The sequence below is a fragment of the Choloepus didactylus genome, chromosome 3, assembly GCF_015220235.1.
Source record: "Choloepus didactylus isolate mChoDid1 chromosome 3, mChoDid1.pri, whole genome shotgun sequence".
In the NCBI taxonomy this organism is placed as follows: domain Eukaryota; kingdom Metazoa; phylum Chordata; class Mammalia; order Pilosa; family Megalonychidae; genus Choloepus; species Choloepus didactylus.
The window spans coordinates 218096825-218112305 of record NC_051309.1 but is presented as its reverse complement, the minus strand read 5'-3'; the positions used below and the strand labels follow the sequence as shown (position 1 = coordinate 218112305).

General features: G+C 43.6%; 1 protein-coding gene and 1 pseudogene across 1 annotated transcript in view; both read left to right on the top strand.

Annotated features, from left to right (window-relative positions):
* Positions 1-3278: 3278 nt before the first annotated feature.
* LOC119530152 lies at positions 3279-4729 on the top strand (annotated as a pseudogene).
* An 8637-nt stretch (positions 4730-13366) lies between these two features.
* FUT10 (fucosyltransferase 10) overlaps positions 13367-15481 on the top strand; it is an 89009-nt gene continuing 86894 nt past the window's right edge. The window contains exon 1 of the mRNA XM_037831337.1: positions 13367-13711. Coding sequence (XP_037687265.1) covers positions 13631-13711 — 81 coding nt within the window. The 5' untranslated portion in view covers positions 13367-13630. The remainder of the gene's footprint in view (positions 13712-15481) is intronic.

Sequence of the window (15481 nt, the reverse complement as noted above, 5' to 3'; positions counted from 1 at the left end):
TCTTCTTAAATTTTGCACCTAGGTGCCTTCCTCTCCTCATCCTAGTCCTGCCCTTCCTTTTTAGGTCCATCACCTCCTAGTCCAGGGCAAAATACTTTTAATTTGGTTATCTGACTTTGGAACTCAGTAGGTTGAAGTCAGTTTTTCTTTTCTGGTGAGATCAAGCTAAATGATCATCCAGCTTGGTTTACCCAACGAACACTGTGAGGAGACTGATTTAAAGGGCTCAGTCCCTGGCTTTCCTTAAAATTTTGATTCTCAATTTTCCAGAATAGGAGATGCAGGGGATCCCTGCGAGTGACTGACTATGCTCCAGACCTAGCAAACTATAGTTTGAGAAGCGGAGAGTCTCCGGTGACTTGTTTAAAAAGAGGGTCTGGAGGCGTCTCCAGCGGATTGCACTTTCTTGGCTCCCAAGAGAGGGTCAGGTCCGTCTACTTCGGAAACAGGGTCCCTCTGCGAGTGAAAACCTGGATCCCGGATCAATCGGCCTGGACGCGTTCACAGCCATCCCAGGTAGGCTTCGTTTGCCATTTCCCAAATCCGCTTTCCGGGTTTTTCCCTGAGCTGAGACGGGGTCGCAAACTGAAAGTGGAAAACAGCAGGGCTGCGGGGAGTGAGTCTGTTCCGCGGTGCGGTGAGTGGGAGTCACTGGGGCTTTTCTGGGGTCAGTGATAGGTGGGTGGAGGCAGGGCCCCGATGCCGAGGGACAAACCGAGACTTTTCTGGTGTCGGTGGAAGCTCGGAAGCTGCCGACCGGAAACACAGAGGAAGGAAAGGTCCTCTCCCTGCAAAGTAAGGAGCAAGAATCCGAGTCTTTTGCTGAGTGAGAATCCAAGTCTGTCTTGGGAGCCTTGGACAGCTCTGCTGTACAGCGCCTTCCAGGGACACTGCCTGGGATGTAAATCTGTCTGACTGCTGGAAAGTCACAGGTGGGAGGCAGGTGAGCCACGAGGGGCGAAGGTTTTCATGGACCCCGAGTCCGCCACGATCCGCGCCCAAGCCCACCACCTCTGCCTTTGTGTATCGGGACTCGCTCGGCGGGAATCACTTGTTGCCGGAATTATGTGCTGAAGTAGCAGTTCTGACATTGCAGCGGTAGAGTACACTGGAGAAAATGCCCTGGTAGAGCGCCCCAGAGTCCCAGGCTTTGCAATCAATAGGATAAAGCCATTTTAAAAAGGTGTTTTTGTACACGAGTAGCATCTCCAGAATAGACCTATCTTGGTGCAAGATATTTTCTGGGATCTTTTAATGACCTTTAATCTAGAGCAAATGCCACGCAAAATCACTCTTTTTCCTAACACCACAGGTCCACAGACTGTCCCCTACTCACGGTCACAGCTTTCTAAAATAGTTGCATAGAGTGTGAAGCATGGCGTGACTTGGATAATTAGTTTAATTTGTGGAATGGCGCCTGCACCCTTTTGAGGATTACAATTTTGAATCAGGGAAGTTTTTTTTTCAGGACCTCATTCCCTTTATCCATCCTTCGTTCTCTCAAGATAGGACACCCCCGGGGCTCACGACCTATCTTGGGCTTGCTAGTGGTATTGCACTACAGCTACATTGTTTCTCTGTGGCCCATCCGGGTCTCCGAAGGAGGATTTATGGTTTTAGAGGTGGGGCTTGGCCGTTTGTATCCTAGGTATTTGAGTACTACAGTTGGAGTGCCACCAATTTAGTCAGCACTTGTAGAACTTTCTCCTTCCGGTGCCCTCCAAGCCAACTTTGAAATTTGGCTCAGAAGTAATTTCATTTGCTCCCTTCCTGCTAGATGGCAGTGTGGAACGGTGAATTACATAAAAATTTGAACTGTTACTGTTACTGCTCTTTTTATTATTATTATTTGAAAAAGAAGTGATTTTTCAGGTTTTCTCTAAACAAAATTTTTGAAAAAATATAAAACTAGTGTTATATTTAGGAAATAACAAGAATATGGCTTGGGGAAACAGTAATGTTTTTTCATCTATGTATATGTAGTCCTCAGTGTGTAGACATTTCTGGCCCGTATATAAATGCTTTCAAAATTTGGAATGTGAAGGGTTGATTTCAGCTGGAAATGCAATACCATATTAAATTGTCAGTATTCTGCAATAAACATTTGTTATAGTGTTCCTGAACATTGGCTTCAAAAAATGTTAAAAAAAAAATTGTTTATTTTCACAATGTTTTTCATCAACTTTTTTTCTCTCTTTGTAAAGAAAACTTGAGTTTTCAAAAGCTGGTGCTGAATTGTTAGGAAAAAACTGAGAAGTATTTAACCTAAATTTTAATATACAAACATAATTTTGGTTTCCTATTTTCAGAAATCTTAGTTCGTGATGGCTCAAATTGTCTTGATTACTCTCTGTACTTAATTGTTTCTTCTATGGAGAGTTTTTGTTCATGGGATCAGAGAACTTAATTTTGGTATGCAACCTCAGATCATCTGGTCTAGCTTTTTGTCTTTAGGCATGTGAGATACTGGCCACATTTTTGTCAATGTTATTTAACAGCTTCCTCATTCACCATTACATAGATGATAAAAGTAGATGGGGGATTTTAACTCAGATCTTCTGCCTAGTAGCAGAATTGTCACAAAGTAACCTCTAGAAGGCATTTTTGGAGAAAGAATACTTAGAAGATCATACAAGGGAAAACAAAGACAAAAAAGCTGAGTAGCTGTCACCATTGCCTTAGTTCTTACAGTGACACGTGATCTTCACAATCATGTACCCCCATCTCCCTTTTATTCATCTTTTTGAATGCTTCTAATACAGGCTTATGCGGTGATTGGGGCTTTATATTAGTCTTTTTTTGTGGGGGGGGGGGATCTGTGTATATTTTTACTTAATTTCTACGTTAAATAGACTTTCTAAATACCCATTCTAAATACCCATTTTAGTATGATCCTATTGTTAAGACTGCATAATTGGATGCTTTGGCATGTGTCTGGGATTTAAGCATATGAGTCCCCTTCAGCTCTGTAACAGAAACGTGAGTGTGGTCTCGCTCCAACTTCTATCCCATCCTTCATCCCCAGTGGCCTGCCTGTGCCCCATCTCCCTCACGGTTCTGTATTGGTTTCTCCTGAAATGTGTGTTGGGCTGAAGAGGATGACCTTCCCAACCTAGAGCACCCTTTAAGTAAAAATAAACGCTCAGCTCGCCTTCCACCGCTTCGGCCTGTAGCCCCTAGACGGCGGACACCGCCAGCCGTCGCTGTGCGGGGCAGCCCTGAGGCGACCGCGAGGAGAAACCATCTGCAAGGCCCTTATGCTGGGCAGCAGAGGATTGCGCCAGCAGGAGGAGAAGGCGGCCCGGCGGTCCACTGGGCTCTCACTCGCGCAGGCGCAGCGCGTCCCGCTGGGGTTGGCAGGTCACCCCCTCCAGTTGGCCACTAGCCCGGTTGGCCATTAGCCAGCTCGCCCGGCGCCTGCAAGGGTAGCCTCCATGAAGCATGAAGCTGAGTGACAGCATGCTGCGCAGCTTCCGCGTCGCCAGGGGTGTTCGGTGAGACAAGATCAGCTCCTTCCACTTCAGCCGCAAAGGCGGGACGGTCATTTCCAGCAGCAAGGACGACTCCATCCTGCTCTCTGACTGCCAGGAGGGCAAACCAAAGAGAATTCTATACAGTAAGAAATATGGTGTGGACCTCATCAGGTACACACATGCAGCAAACACCGTGGTTTACAGCTCTAACAAAATAGATTATACTATTCCTTACATCAGGTACTTTTCTGGACATAGCAAAAGGGTGTTGGCTTTGTCCATGTCACCTGTGGATGATACGTTTATTTCTGGGTCTCTTGATAAAACCATTCATCTTTGGGATCTCCACTCTCCTAACTGCCAGGGCCTCATGCATCTACAGGGCAAACCAGTTTGCTCTTTTGATTGAGAAGGGTTAATTTTTCTGTAGGTGTCAATTCCAAAATGGTCAAACTTTATGCCTTCATTCTTTTGATAAGGGGCCATTTGCCACCTTTAAGATGCTAACTGATTGGACTTGTAAGTGGACAGGACTGAATTTCAGCAATCATGGCAAGTTTATCCTCTTCTCCACCAACAGCAGCTTCATCCATCCCATTGATAGCATTCAAGGGAGTGGTGATGCATACATTTGGGGGTTATGCCAACAGCAAAGCTGTCACACTGGAGGCCTCGTTTACTCCAGACTCCCAGTTTATCATGATTATTTCAGAGGATGGCAAGATCAATGTTTGGAATGGAGAGGGTGGTATAAAAGTAGCAAGTATTCAGGTTCCATCATCTGTTTGCAGTTCAACCCTGAGTTCATGAGCTTTGTTGGTGTGTGTTCCACCGTGGCCTTCTGGCTGCCTTCCACTGATGACTGATCCCAGTGCTGCTTTTCTGTGTCTGTACACTTAGGATGGCCAGCTGGACAAACTCAGAGGGGCTGAGATAATAGTGGAATTGGATCATTTGACTGAGCTAGAGAGTGTCCTTCCATGGCCTTCCCAAGAATATTTCTGTATGTCTGCTCAAAAGAAAAAAATCCCTTTGCTTTGCTTCTTCAAAAGGACTCTTTGTGCAGCAGACTCAACTGGGACTCAGATTTTCTGCTGTCACTGCACTGAGCTCCTCCAGAGGAGTGACCAGGCTCTCAGTAAGAGTCTAGAGGGGTGTGCCAATTTGGATGTATTATGTCCCCCAGAACGCCATGTTCTTTGATGCCGTCTTGTGGGGGCAGATGTATTAGTGTTGGTTGGGTTGAAATCCTTTGATTGACTGTTTCCATGGAGATGTGACTCAATCAACTGTGGGCAAGAGCTTGGATAATTTCCATGGAGGTGTTACCCCACCCCACCCATTCAGGATGGGTCTTAATTGAATCAGTGGAGTCCTATAAAAACGTTCACAGACAGAAAGATGTACTGCAGCCAAGAGAGACACTCTGAAGAATACACAGGAGCTGGAACACAACCTGGGATCAGCAGACGCCAGCCATGTGCCTTCCCAGCTAACAGAGGTTTTGCAGATGCCACTGGCCTTCCTTTGGTGAAGGAATACTTGTGTCGATGCCTTCATTTGGACATTTTCATGGCCTTCAGACTGTAGCTTTGTAACCAGATAAACCACCTTTATAAAAGCCAGTCCATTTCTGGTATTTTGTGTAATGGCAGCATTAGCAAACCAGAACATGGGGCCTTCAAAACACCTTCAGTTCTGAATGTAGATGCTGCCAAAGCTCTGGTGAAGTTGTTCATTCTGCATATCCCTTCTCTCACCCCCATAAATGCTTGGGAAGCCACAGTTCTGGGTTTGAGATGCCAGGGCAGCTCAGGGTGCCTTGCCCCACCCTGCATGTCTTGTTACTGGGTCTCCCTGTGTCACTGTAGCATTATGCTACAACCAGTTTATTTCTTAGGTGCTAATCATTTATAGAAATAAGTCTTCCTATATCTTGGGGTCAGAGAAAATAACAGATACAAAAAAGGACCTTGCTTGCAAGGAATTCATGCAGCTAGTCCTGGGGGTGGGGGTGGAGGTCTCGGGTATGCGTCATGTCCCTGAGTGTACCACAAATTGTGCACGTAGTCTCCAAGTAATACCACCTTTTTCCCCAAGGGCCCCAACCAAGAGCTGGATATAGGCCTATGTTAGATATGTTATATTTAGTCTTTTTGTATATGATGTTTGATTTCTGTTTGTGTATTAGTACAGTGTGTGTACATGTATATATGCATATGTGTGTGTATACATACGCACACATATATATATAGTTTAAGGATGTTATGAAACTTGGTTTCCATATAATCACCTGCAGTTTCTCAGAGTTCACCCAGAGGTGGTGTTCTGGTTTGCTAAAGCTGCTGTTATGCAAAACACCAGAAATGGATGGGCTTTTATACAGGGATTTTATTTGGTTACAAAGTTACAGTCTGAAGGCCATGAAAATGTCCAAATGAAGGCATCAACATTAAGTATTCCTTCACTGAAGGAAGGCCAGTGGCATCCGGAAAACCTCTGTTAGCTGGAAAGGCACGTGGCTGGCATCTGCTGATCCTGGGTTGTGTTCCAACTCCACTCTCAGTTCCTGTGCATTCTTCAAAGTGTCTCTCTAGGCTGCAGCTGCACTGAGTTCCTTCTGTTTGTCAGCTCTTTTATATAGCTCCAGTGATTTAATTAATGGTTGGGGTAACAACTCCATGGAAATTATCCAATCAAAGGTCTTGCCCACGGTTGATTGAGTCACATCTCCATGGAAACACTCAATCAATAGGTTCTAACCTAATCAATACCAGTATGTCCATTCCCACAAGATTGCATCAAAGAACATGGCATTTTGGGGGACATAATACATCCAAACTGGCACAGGTGTCCTGTGGCCTGGGAGAAATACTACATCTTTGCTAATAGTGTTTGCCACAAGTGTTAGTGGGTCTTACCCATTACGTTTTTCTCTTCGGGAGACTGAGTGAAGCAAAGCTCAAGTGTTTGCTGTTTCCATGGTAGCTTAATGAGAGTCTTGGGATTACTCCTTTGTGTTTCTCAAGCTGTACTTTGAGGCCCTCTCTGCAGTATTAACCCCTCTTTTGCCTGGTGATGCTCTCTCAGTGCTTGTGTGTGCATGACAGTCATTCCTGCATGCCTTTTGTGTCTGACTTGTGACATTTGGGGACAGGATACTGGAACCAGAGCATTTTTGGTTTGTCTGAGGCTTCTTTGCCAATTATGGGTCATCCTGAAAGGGATGTATCATTTCTGCTTGCTTCTTTTCCTTGCCTTCCCTTGGGAGAGTAAGGGGGTCTCTCTGGGCCTGGGTTGGGATGAGCTGAGACTAGTTCATGGCCTTTTCTTTCCCTTCATGGCCTCCTTAGAGCAGGGTGAGTGGCATGTTATTTTACTCAGTTCCCAAACATTTAAGCAAGCAACAGACATACTCCTTGCAGATCTCAAAACTGATACTCAAAAAGTTATGACTTGCTCAAGAGTACATAGTTCCTTGGGGGAAAAGCAAGCTGTCACTGCTTCTGTTCAGCAGCAGGAATAGTATGTGAATAGCCACCACTTTCACTTGTTTTGTGTGCTGGTTTGGATGTATTAGGTCCCTCAAAACACGTGTTCTTTAATGCAATCTTATGGGGGCAGATTTATTAGGGCTGATTAGATTGTTTCCATGGAGATGTGACCACCCAGCTGTGGGTAAAACCTGTGATTAGATTAATTCCATGGAGATGTGGCTCCACCCATTCAGTATGGGTTTTGATTAATTCACTGGAGCCCTATAAAAGCTCACAAACAGAAGGACCTCAGAGCAGCTGCAGCCAAGAGAGTCAATTTGGAGACGGCCTTTGAAGGCAGACGTTTGCTGACACTTTGCTCCAAGAAGCTAAGAGAGGACAAAACACCCCAAGGGCAACATTTTGAAGAATGCACAGGAGCTGAGAAAGGAGCTGGAACACAACCTGGAATCAGCAGATGCCAGCCACATGCCTTCCCAGACAACAGGTGTTCCAGATGCCATGGCCTTTCTTCTGAGACGGTACCCTATTGTTGATGCCTTACCTTGGACACTTGATAGCTTAGAACTGTAACTTTGTAAGCAAATAAACCCCCATTATAAAAGCCAATCCATTTCTGGTATTTTGCATAACAGCAGCATTAACAAACCGGAACATTCTGCAAACTTAATGGTCAAAGGGTGTACGCCTTTCCCAAATGTGGATGGGACTTGCAGTTGCCGAGGTGCCTGCCACCCCCTGGGAAGTCTGCCTTCCCAGAGCAGAGGGTCTTAAAGAAGCCAAAGGGGCTGAGCTGTTACTGCCCACCCCTGGCCTTTCATGAGGGGTCAAAAATCCCTGATTGGAGTAAATGCTTAGAGAGAGTGCTTAGAACTGGATTCACAAGAAAGGCTGCACAATTCATATCTGCAAGCCACACAGCCACTGAATATCACCTGCCCAGCAGCCTCAGGAAAATGTTTTGTATTTGAGATTACATGTATGTCCAAAGTGGAGGTACCATGTCCTTCAAAAACATGCCACTGCGTGGCCCGTTTTGTGGGCCCTGTGGCTGCAGAGCTTGTTCCTGAGTTGGGAAGGAAAGGGAGAAGATGGGGCTGGAAGCTACCACAAGTGTGGTGGGGATGAGGCAGAACAGAGGGAGAAAGGAGGCTGTTGGCCAGAAGGGCTGAGGGCTGGTGTCCGGATGGATGGACTCTGCAGGATCCAGGGGTGAGGAAGCTCTTTTCAGAGGGAACGGGCCACTTACTGCCCTCTTAAGGGCCGGAACCACCTGTTTGCGTGTGACAGTGACATTGCGCTGCTCAACCACCTGCCAGAAGGATATTTTATTTATTTTTTTGAAATGTTTCCCTACTGCAGTCATAATTAGTGTTTATTAAGGAATATTTGGGACATTTAAAAATAATCAGTTTGCCACCCAAATGCTACCACTATTCATCTTTTGTTGTTAAATGTTCCTCTAGACATTTCTGTGCATAGGTTTTTGGTGTGTTTACATAGCTGTTATTATTTTGCACATACAGTTTTATGCCCCTTTTTGTACTTAACATGTAAATATTTTTTGTGTTAAAAAAATAAACGCTTAGCAAAATATGAAGTCCAGGAAAATTTAAAAGCATGAGGAACACATTATTAACACAAATAAATGTTAATAAAGAAAATTGGGTAAAAGTAGAAACCATGGAGCCATCACCCCATGTTTATCAGGATAGTCGGGGCCTCTAAGGAAAACTTCTGTGACATAACAAAATAGGTTGGTTTTTTAGTGTTTAGCAGTTGCTTCCTATGCACTCAGTGAACCAACTTTAGAAGGTTTCCTAAAATTCCTGTTTCTTGCATTCTCTCCACTGCTCTGATAGAAACAAGCACACAGTGATGTGAATAAATGAAACCAACTTGGTGGTTGGGGAGGGGTAAGGCTTCCCAGAGCAGGTAGCCTTGAGGAAAGTCTTGGAGAAAGGGGAGAATAGTGAAAGGGGTATTGTGTTCTCAGTAGGGCCAACACATGCTGTGTTGACACCATAAAAAATACAATGCCACGTTCTAGGAACAGCAGGGCCAAAGAGTGTGTGGGAGAGGGGCAGGAGGCAAAGCAAGGGAAATAGGTTGGGTCCACAGAGTCTTGTTTACTAAGCTAAGGAGTTTGATTTTTACATTCCAGAAGTATCTCTTTATAGCTGAGTGGAGAAGCAGGGGGCTTGGAATGGGTAGGACACCAGTGAAGGGCCTTGTGGAGTAAACAGGTAAGAATATATGAGTGGGTGTTGATGAGGAAAGTTGAAAGGAGGTAGTTAAAAGTGCTCAAAGAGTTGTCCAACGGCTCTCGGACATCGTCCCATCAGCTTACCACATCATCTGTCTTTCTGAGGATAGCCACTCCTTAGGGGTGTTCTGGGGATTTGGACCTTATAACATGAGTACACCTCTTGGGATAGTCAAACCTCCATGAGCAGTTCCACCTTTGTGTGACTACTTTAAACTTGATAATTAGATACATTCCTTCTAAAAACTCTCCCAGGTATAAGTAACCCTTGGCTCAGTTGACTCCCCAGTTACTAGAGGAGAGGCTTGAGCAGAGGAGGCGTCTCAGAGCACCTTGCCTTCTGTGATGGTTAGGCTCATGTGTCACCTTGGCCAGGTGATGGTACCCAGGTGTCTGGTCAAGCAAGCACTGGCCTAACTGTTGCTCGAGGACATTTGTGGCTGGTTAATAAACCAGAAGGCTGCTTTATTAAATCATCAGTCAGTTGGGTGCAGCTGTGACTGATTACATCAACAAAGGGTGTGTTTTCCACAATGAGAGAATGCAATAAGCTGGACTTAATCCATTCAGTTGAAGACTTTTAAGTGAGACAGATAGAGGACCTTCACTTCTTCTTTGGCTGACCAGCGAAGTGTTTCCTAAGGAGTTCATCGAATTTGCCAGTTTGCTCCCTGAGGAGTTCATCGAACATCTTCATTGGAGTTACCAGTCTGCTGCCTGCCCTGTGGAATTTGGACTCGTGCATACCCACGGTATGCACCTCTTTCTCCAAGTACCACTAGTGGAGTTTTGAGGTACAGGTGGGGGAACAGGAGCATGAACCATCAGTGGAAAGACCCGTGAGTCACCTAGGGTTGGTAAGTCATTTTACAGGGCAGAAACCATCTCTTGGTCCCATCTCTGAGAACCTTAATTCATGCCTTGGACTGGTTCTGCATGGCTGAAATTTGAGGCTAGCATCCTCAGGCTGCTAATTCCCTTTAAGTCATTCACACTCTCTTCTGTCCATATGAATTCAAAATAAAGTGGAGACATTTGAATTTTTTTTAGGCTGGAAACATTGCTGGTTTTGATGGAATAGCACATGTGGGAGTATGAGGTGGTCACACTCAGTTCCAAATCTTCCTCTGGGCAGTAGATGGGCAGCCCTGGGTTTTGTGCGCCTGTCTTGCAGTGCATCTTGCAAAGCCTTTCAGAAGGCCGGCTCCTAGAATCGAGAAGGTTGGTTAGTGAGAGTCCATTTCAGACACGTTATCTGCCATGGTTGCTGAAGAAACACATGTTCTGTTTCAGAAAAGAGTAATCTGAGGCACTCTTGGAGGACTCTGAGATTCACCCTGTGGGCAACGATGAAACAGGAGAGTGTTTTCCTTATGGAATCCCATTGAATTGGAGTTTGTTGGCCTTCATGGTTCTCTCTGCAAGCCCATTTATCTTACTAGTTGGGGGACTGCTGAGTTGATATATTAGATTGACTTTTACTGTTGTAAATGTGCCCCCAGGCCTGGTTGATTGGTGCATGCCGTAAATCAAAAGAACCTCTACCCTGGCTGGGCTCCATTTGTGAGTGTGGGTATTTTCACCGTAGTTTGATCCCTGGCACTCCATCACATTCCTGGCTTTGGGGATATAACCTAAGTTAAGACTCTTTTGGAGGCAGGGGAATTCATGACCTTAAATTCTATCAACTCCTACAGCCCTATGAATGATCTTAAGTATTTTCAAAGATCTTAAAAAGACCTGGGGACAAGCCTGAGCTATGTGATACCTGTAAAAATATCCCAAACCGTGTCTTCAAATTCTGTCTCAATTGTTCATTTTCCTTTTTCCCCGACTCTTAGGTATCACTATTTTCTCCCCTTTCCTTTCTACTGGTACTGGAGTTAGATGACTTGATTCTAGATCTACTTCTACCTTTAGAAAATATGGTGTTGGGCAAAGCACTTCATCTGGCTGAGGCTCAGTCTTCTTTATTTGTGGGAATTAGGAATACCTATTTTGCTTACTTTAGAAAGTGGTTTTAAATAAGATTGAGTGATATGATATATCTAAGAACCTTTTGAAAATGATATAGCTTTATACACATTTAAAGTATTATTATTTTATTACCTAATCGTATAACATTAATTATAACTATCATAATTGCTTTTGCACATAAAATGATAATTTGATAAATCTTTCTGTTATGCAGGGGAAAGAAATAATAATGATAATTAACATTTATTGTTTCCTGTGCAGAAACTGGGGCTTAGAAAGAGTTAGTACCTTGTCCTAATTTATATTATATATAAGTGACAGAGCCAGGATTGGAACTCCAATTGCTGGCTCCACATTTTATGAATCTAGTAACTACTAGTAATCTATTGAGTAGGAGAAAAGCTTCTTTTTGGAGTCTTACTAGATTTTTTGTAAATTTTTTCTCTAGTATACCGTCTGACAGAGAACTGTTGTACATAGGTTTGTGGCTCAGGCAGACAACGTGTGTGTTTTAACCATACCCAATGGTAGTTTTATAATCTTAATTAAAAAAAAAAAAGGGGCTGCATGACCTTCAGAGTCAGACAAGTTTCTGGGTCTAGTGCTTCTCAGGGTTATAATTTCGCATCAGTTACATTACTTCCTTCAACTTCAGTTTTCTCATCCATAAAAATGAGGATAATAATTGCCATGGCATGGAGTTGTTGGGAAGATTTAATGAGCTTGTGCACAATAATACTTAAGAAAGGCCTTCTTCATGATAGGTGACTGAGCAAATATCAGCAGTCTTCTTTTTTTTTGGCAAAGTGAGTATTTCTTCTTTTGAAGTTCCTGTTGATGGGGCAACAACATATTTTATTTGAATTCAACTTCATTTTCCATTAAAGGTATAATGATAATTAGATATTAACAATTAAGACTAGCCAACATTTATTGAGCATTTATTATGTGCCTGGCCCTGAAATGAGTGTTTTATCTCCCTTATATAATTCTCACAATAACTTTCTGATTAGTGACTATTAGTACCCACATTTTGGAAATTGGATGTTATGGAAAGGCTAAGTTGAACCAACTGGGGAGCTGGGGTTTGAATACCGGCAGGCTGATTCTAGAGCTAGTTCTCTCAACTACTATGGATTGTGGAAATTCCATGGATGAAAAAGAAAAATGCACTTTTGGTGGTTTTTGAGTCCGAGTCATTTTGCTTTTGGGGAAAAAATATTCTGGACTTAAAAAGTAAATCAAGGTAGATCCATGAAAGGGGAGCACACTTTTAAGACCAAAGCTTTTAACCAGAATTCTATATAATTTTTGTATTTCTAATTGTGTCTTTAATTCTATATCCTGGAGATAGTTAGAGATCTAGAGTCAGATCTTTGGAGTACTGTAAAGCAACAGTGTCCTTTCTTTGGAATGCCTTTACTTGCTCCGCTCTGAAGTCCACAGTGTCGTTTGCACAAGACATTTGACGCCATTGAATCTTGGAGATAGCAGGTGCTCTGTGGCTATTTAACTCATTTTTTAACTTTTTGAAAAGATCATATTCATTTCAGATACATGAAAATCCTATTTCAAAACTTTCAGAGTGTCATATTGTCAAAAAAAAAAAAAAAAAAAACAAACCCACTGCTTTGTTACACTTGCCATACAAGACTGAAGAAATGAATCAATAGTCAGAATTCTTTATGTTGTGGCTGAAGTTGCTTTCTTTGGGGATTTTAGGGCCATTTGGCCATTATCCATTTTTGATCAAAGCCTGAACCATTTTTCCTGGCTTTTACAGGAGTGGGTGGATAGTCCTGATAATTTCTTCTGCTGTGCTCCTTTCAAACCTAGACAGAAGGATATGACTGCATGTAAATGACTTCTGGAATTCAGTCTTCTGATGGCAGAGAAAATTGCGTGGAAATAGAACTTCAGACTCAGGGCCTGATTTCATCTAGCGCTGTCCTCTGATGGGCTCTGAGTCCTCGATCCTGTCATTTCACTTCTCTGGCCTCGGTTTCCTTATCTACGAGCATGGCATTAGGACTAAACAATCTCAAAGGTTCCTTTTAGTTCTGCAGTTTTGGGTTTCCATAGGACAAGACTACCTTTATTAAATCTTCTGCACTGTGGCTAAACGCTTCTCTCTCCCTTTGTTACAGAATTTTTTGATGCCTTCTGGCTTCGAGAATCTCAAGCTGCTCTGATGATAGCTTAAGAAGACTGCCTGCTGTTCCCTCTAGATGCCAAGCTGGGCCCTCTTGGAACCTCAGAACTCAATCCTTCATGGAGACCAGGTCCCAGCAGGATGGCAGTGGAGGAAATTGGCACCCAGATGGTGGCTCCACGTGAAGTTGTCTTGGGGTGTGGGCCGCTGCGAGAACACCTGGTAACAGGGCTTGCCCTCTGTCGGGCTCCCGGGGCCAGGCTGCATGGGGCGGACTCCGAGGAGGACGCTGTGGGCATCCTTCCTGTGCATCACAGCTACTGTCTTTCTGCTTGTCACACTCCAGGTACCAGGAATTTAGGTCATGCAACGTTGTCACCTACCCCCAACCCCATCCCCTTCCCTCAGAGCTCTCAAGTACTTTACTTTTTATGTAATTTCCCAGGATCCTGAGTTTTCTGCCTAAGATAGGGAAAGTACATTTTTTTCCCTTTTCTTTCCTTCCCCTTCACCCCGAGGAAAAAAAGTAGAGTAATTTCAGAAAATCCTGAGATTGCTAACAATGGCTGAATGTCTGTTATTCTTAACCCCTCCAGTTCAGCTCTTCCCCAACTCCATCTGGCACTTGCCCAGGTACAGGCCCCTGCTCAGGCTGTGCTCTCCACCCTTTGCACCCTCCCTAGCCCCTTCTCCCCATCCTTCAAAGGCCGGTTCAAATAACTTCCCTTCTGTGAAGTTTTCCTTTTTTCTGCCTCCCCACAACATCACTTTGCACTTACTTCGGTCTGCTTTACATGATATCACTTCCTGCAAGACTCACTCTCCTTCCCCACTCCCCCCATAAAGGTTATACATTCATTGTGAGAAAAGGCTTTGTTTTATTCTATTTTATATAACCCTAATCTGACTCCCCTCCCTATAGCTTAGTACATGTTAATTGATATTTGAATTGACTTGAGAGATTTATTTGGCTTTGATCATGGATTTCTTAAAGCAGATTGTAACTGTCCTGGTTTGGAATATTGAAGAAACAAAGAAGCCCTTTGAGTTCTAAGAAGACATTTTTTTAAAACAGATGAACAGAAATTCAATTAGTGGGTACAAAAGTCAGTGAGATGGGGCTTGGCTGGCAACCCATGTAGAATCCCAGTTTCAGAGAAACACAGAGTAAAGCCCATTCAGTATGTCTTAATGGGTCAAAGGTGGATGACTTCCTTAAAGCCCCCTATAGTTATTCCTTCTGAAAGACAGCATTCTTGAAGAAGCAGTGACTGTTCTGATAACAAGATAGTCTGTAGCTTATAGTAAGTGCAGAATACAGACATCCACATTAATAAATTTGTCATTCTTGACATGTGCCACTAGCCCAAGGGCTGTGTGAGGATTAAAGAAATGAAACATTTCTTTAGTCCTCCCACTTATTCCCTTTAATCAAATTTTCTGAACTTCTTTGCTGATTAAATTAAATATCACGTAGTGATAGTAAAAAAAAAATAGGTATGGGTTTAGATTCATTTTGCACCCATTGAAGTACCAGCTGTCCATTTAAAAATCTAAAGACTTTTAAAGATTGTTTGTGGATGTGAGTAGTTAGGCGTGGATCTGGTGGAAACGAAGGTGCTCTCTGAGCTTTTTCCCTTTATAGGATGTCCCTTCTCCTTGATTAGGACTGAATGAGGTAAAGCTTATAAGAGCACATTAGGCAGACTGGCTCTGTACTTCTCCCACCCTCTGCTGCCAGAGCAGGATCTGGCCGGAGGAAACGCTCGGCCCCTTCCATGTCCAGCTTGGAGGCATCTGAGACCTGCTTGTACGGGGGGACTGAAATGTTCTGCTTCTTACTATGTGAAGTTATGAGAGATCTTTGATCCTATTAGACATTTACTTTGGCACTTTGTCCAGCCGTGAGCAATGCCTGTGTCTCAGCTAAGAGCTTTTCTTTGGGCAAGAGAATAAATGGCCACATCTTTGATGTTCATATGATTTCTAAGTTTCTAGATGATGAAAGGTGGTATGATCACTGGCTCTAATCCTTTGTCCAAACCTGGGTTCAGTTTTGCTGCTAAGGGTATAGTTTGGGCTTTTTCCCAGTGCTTACTGGCACATTGAATGGTTC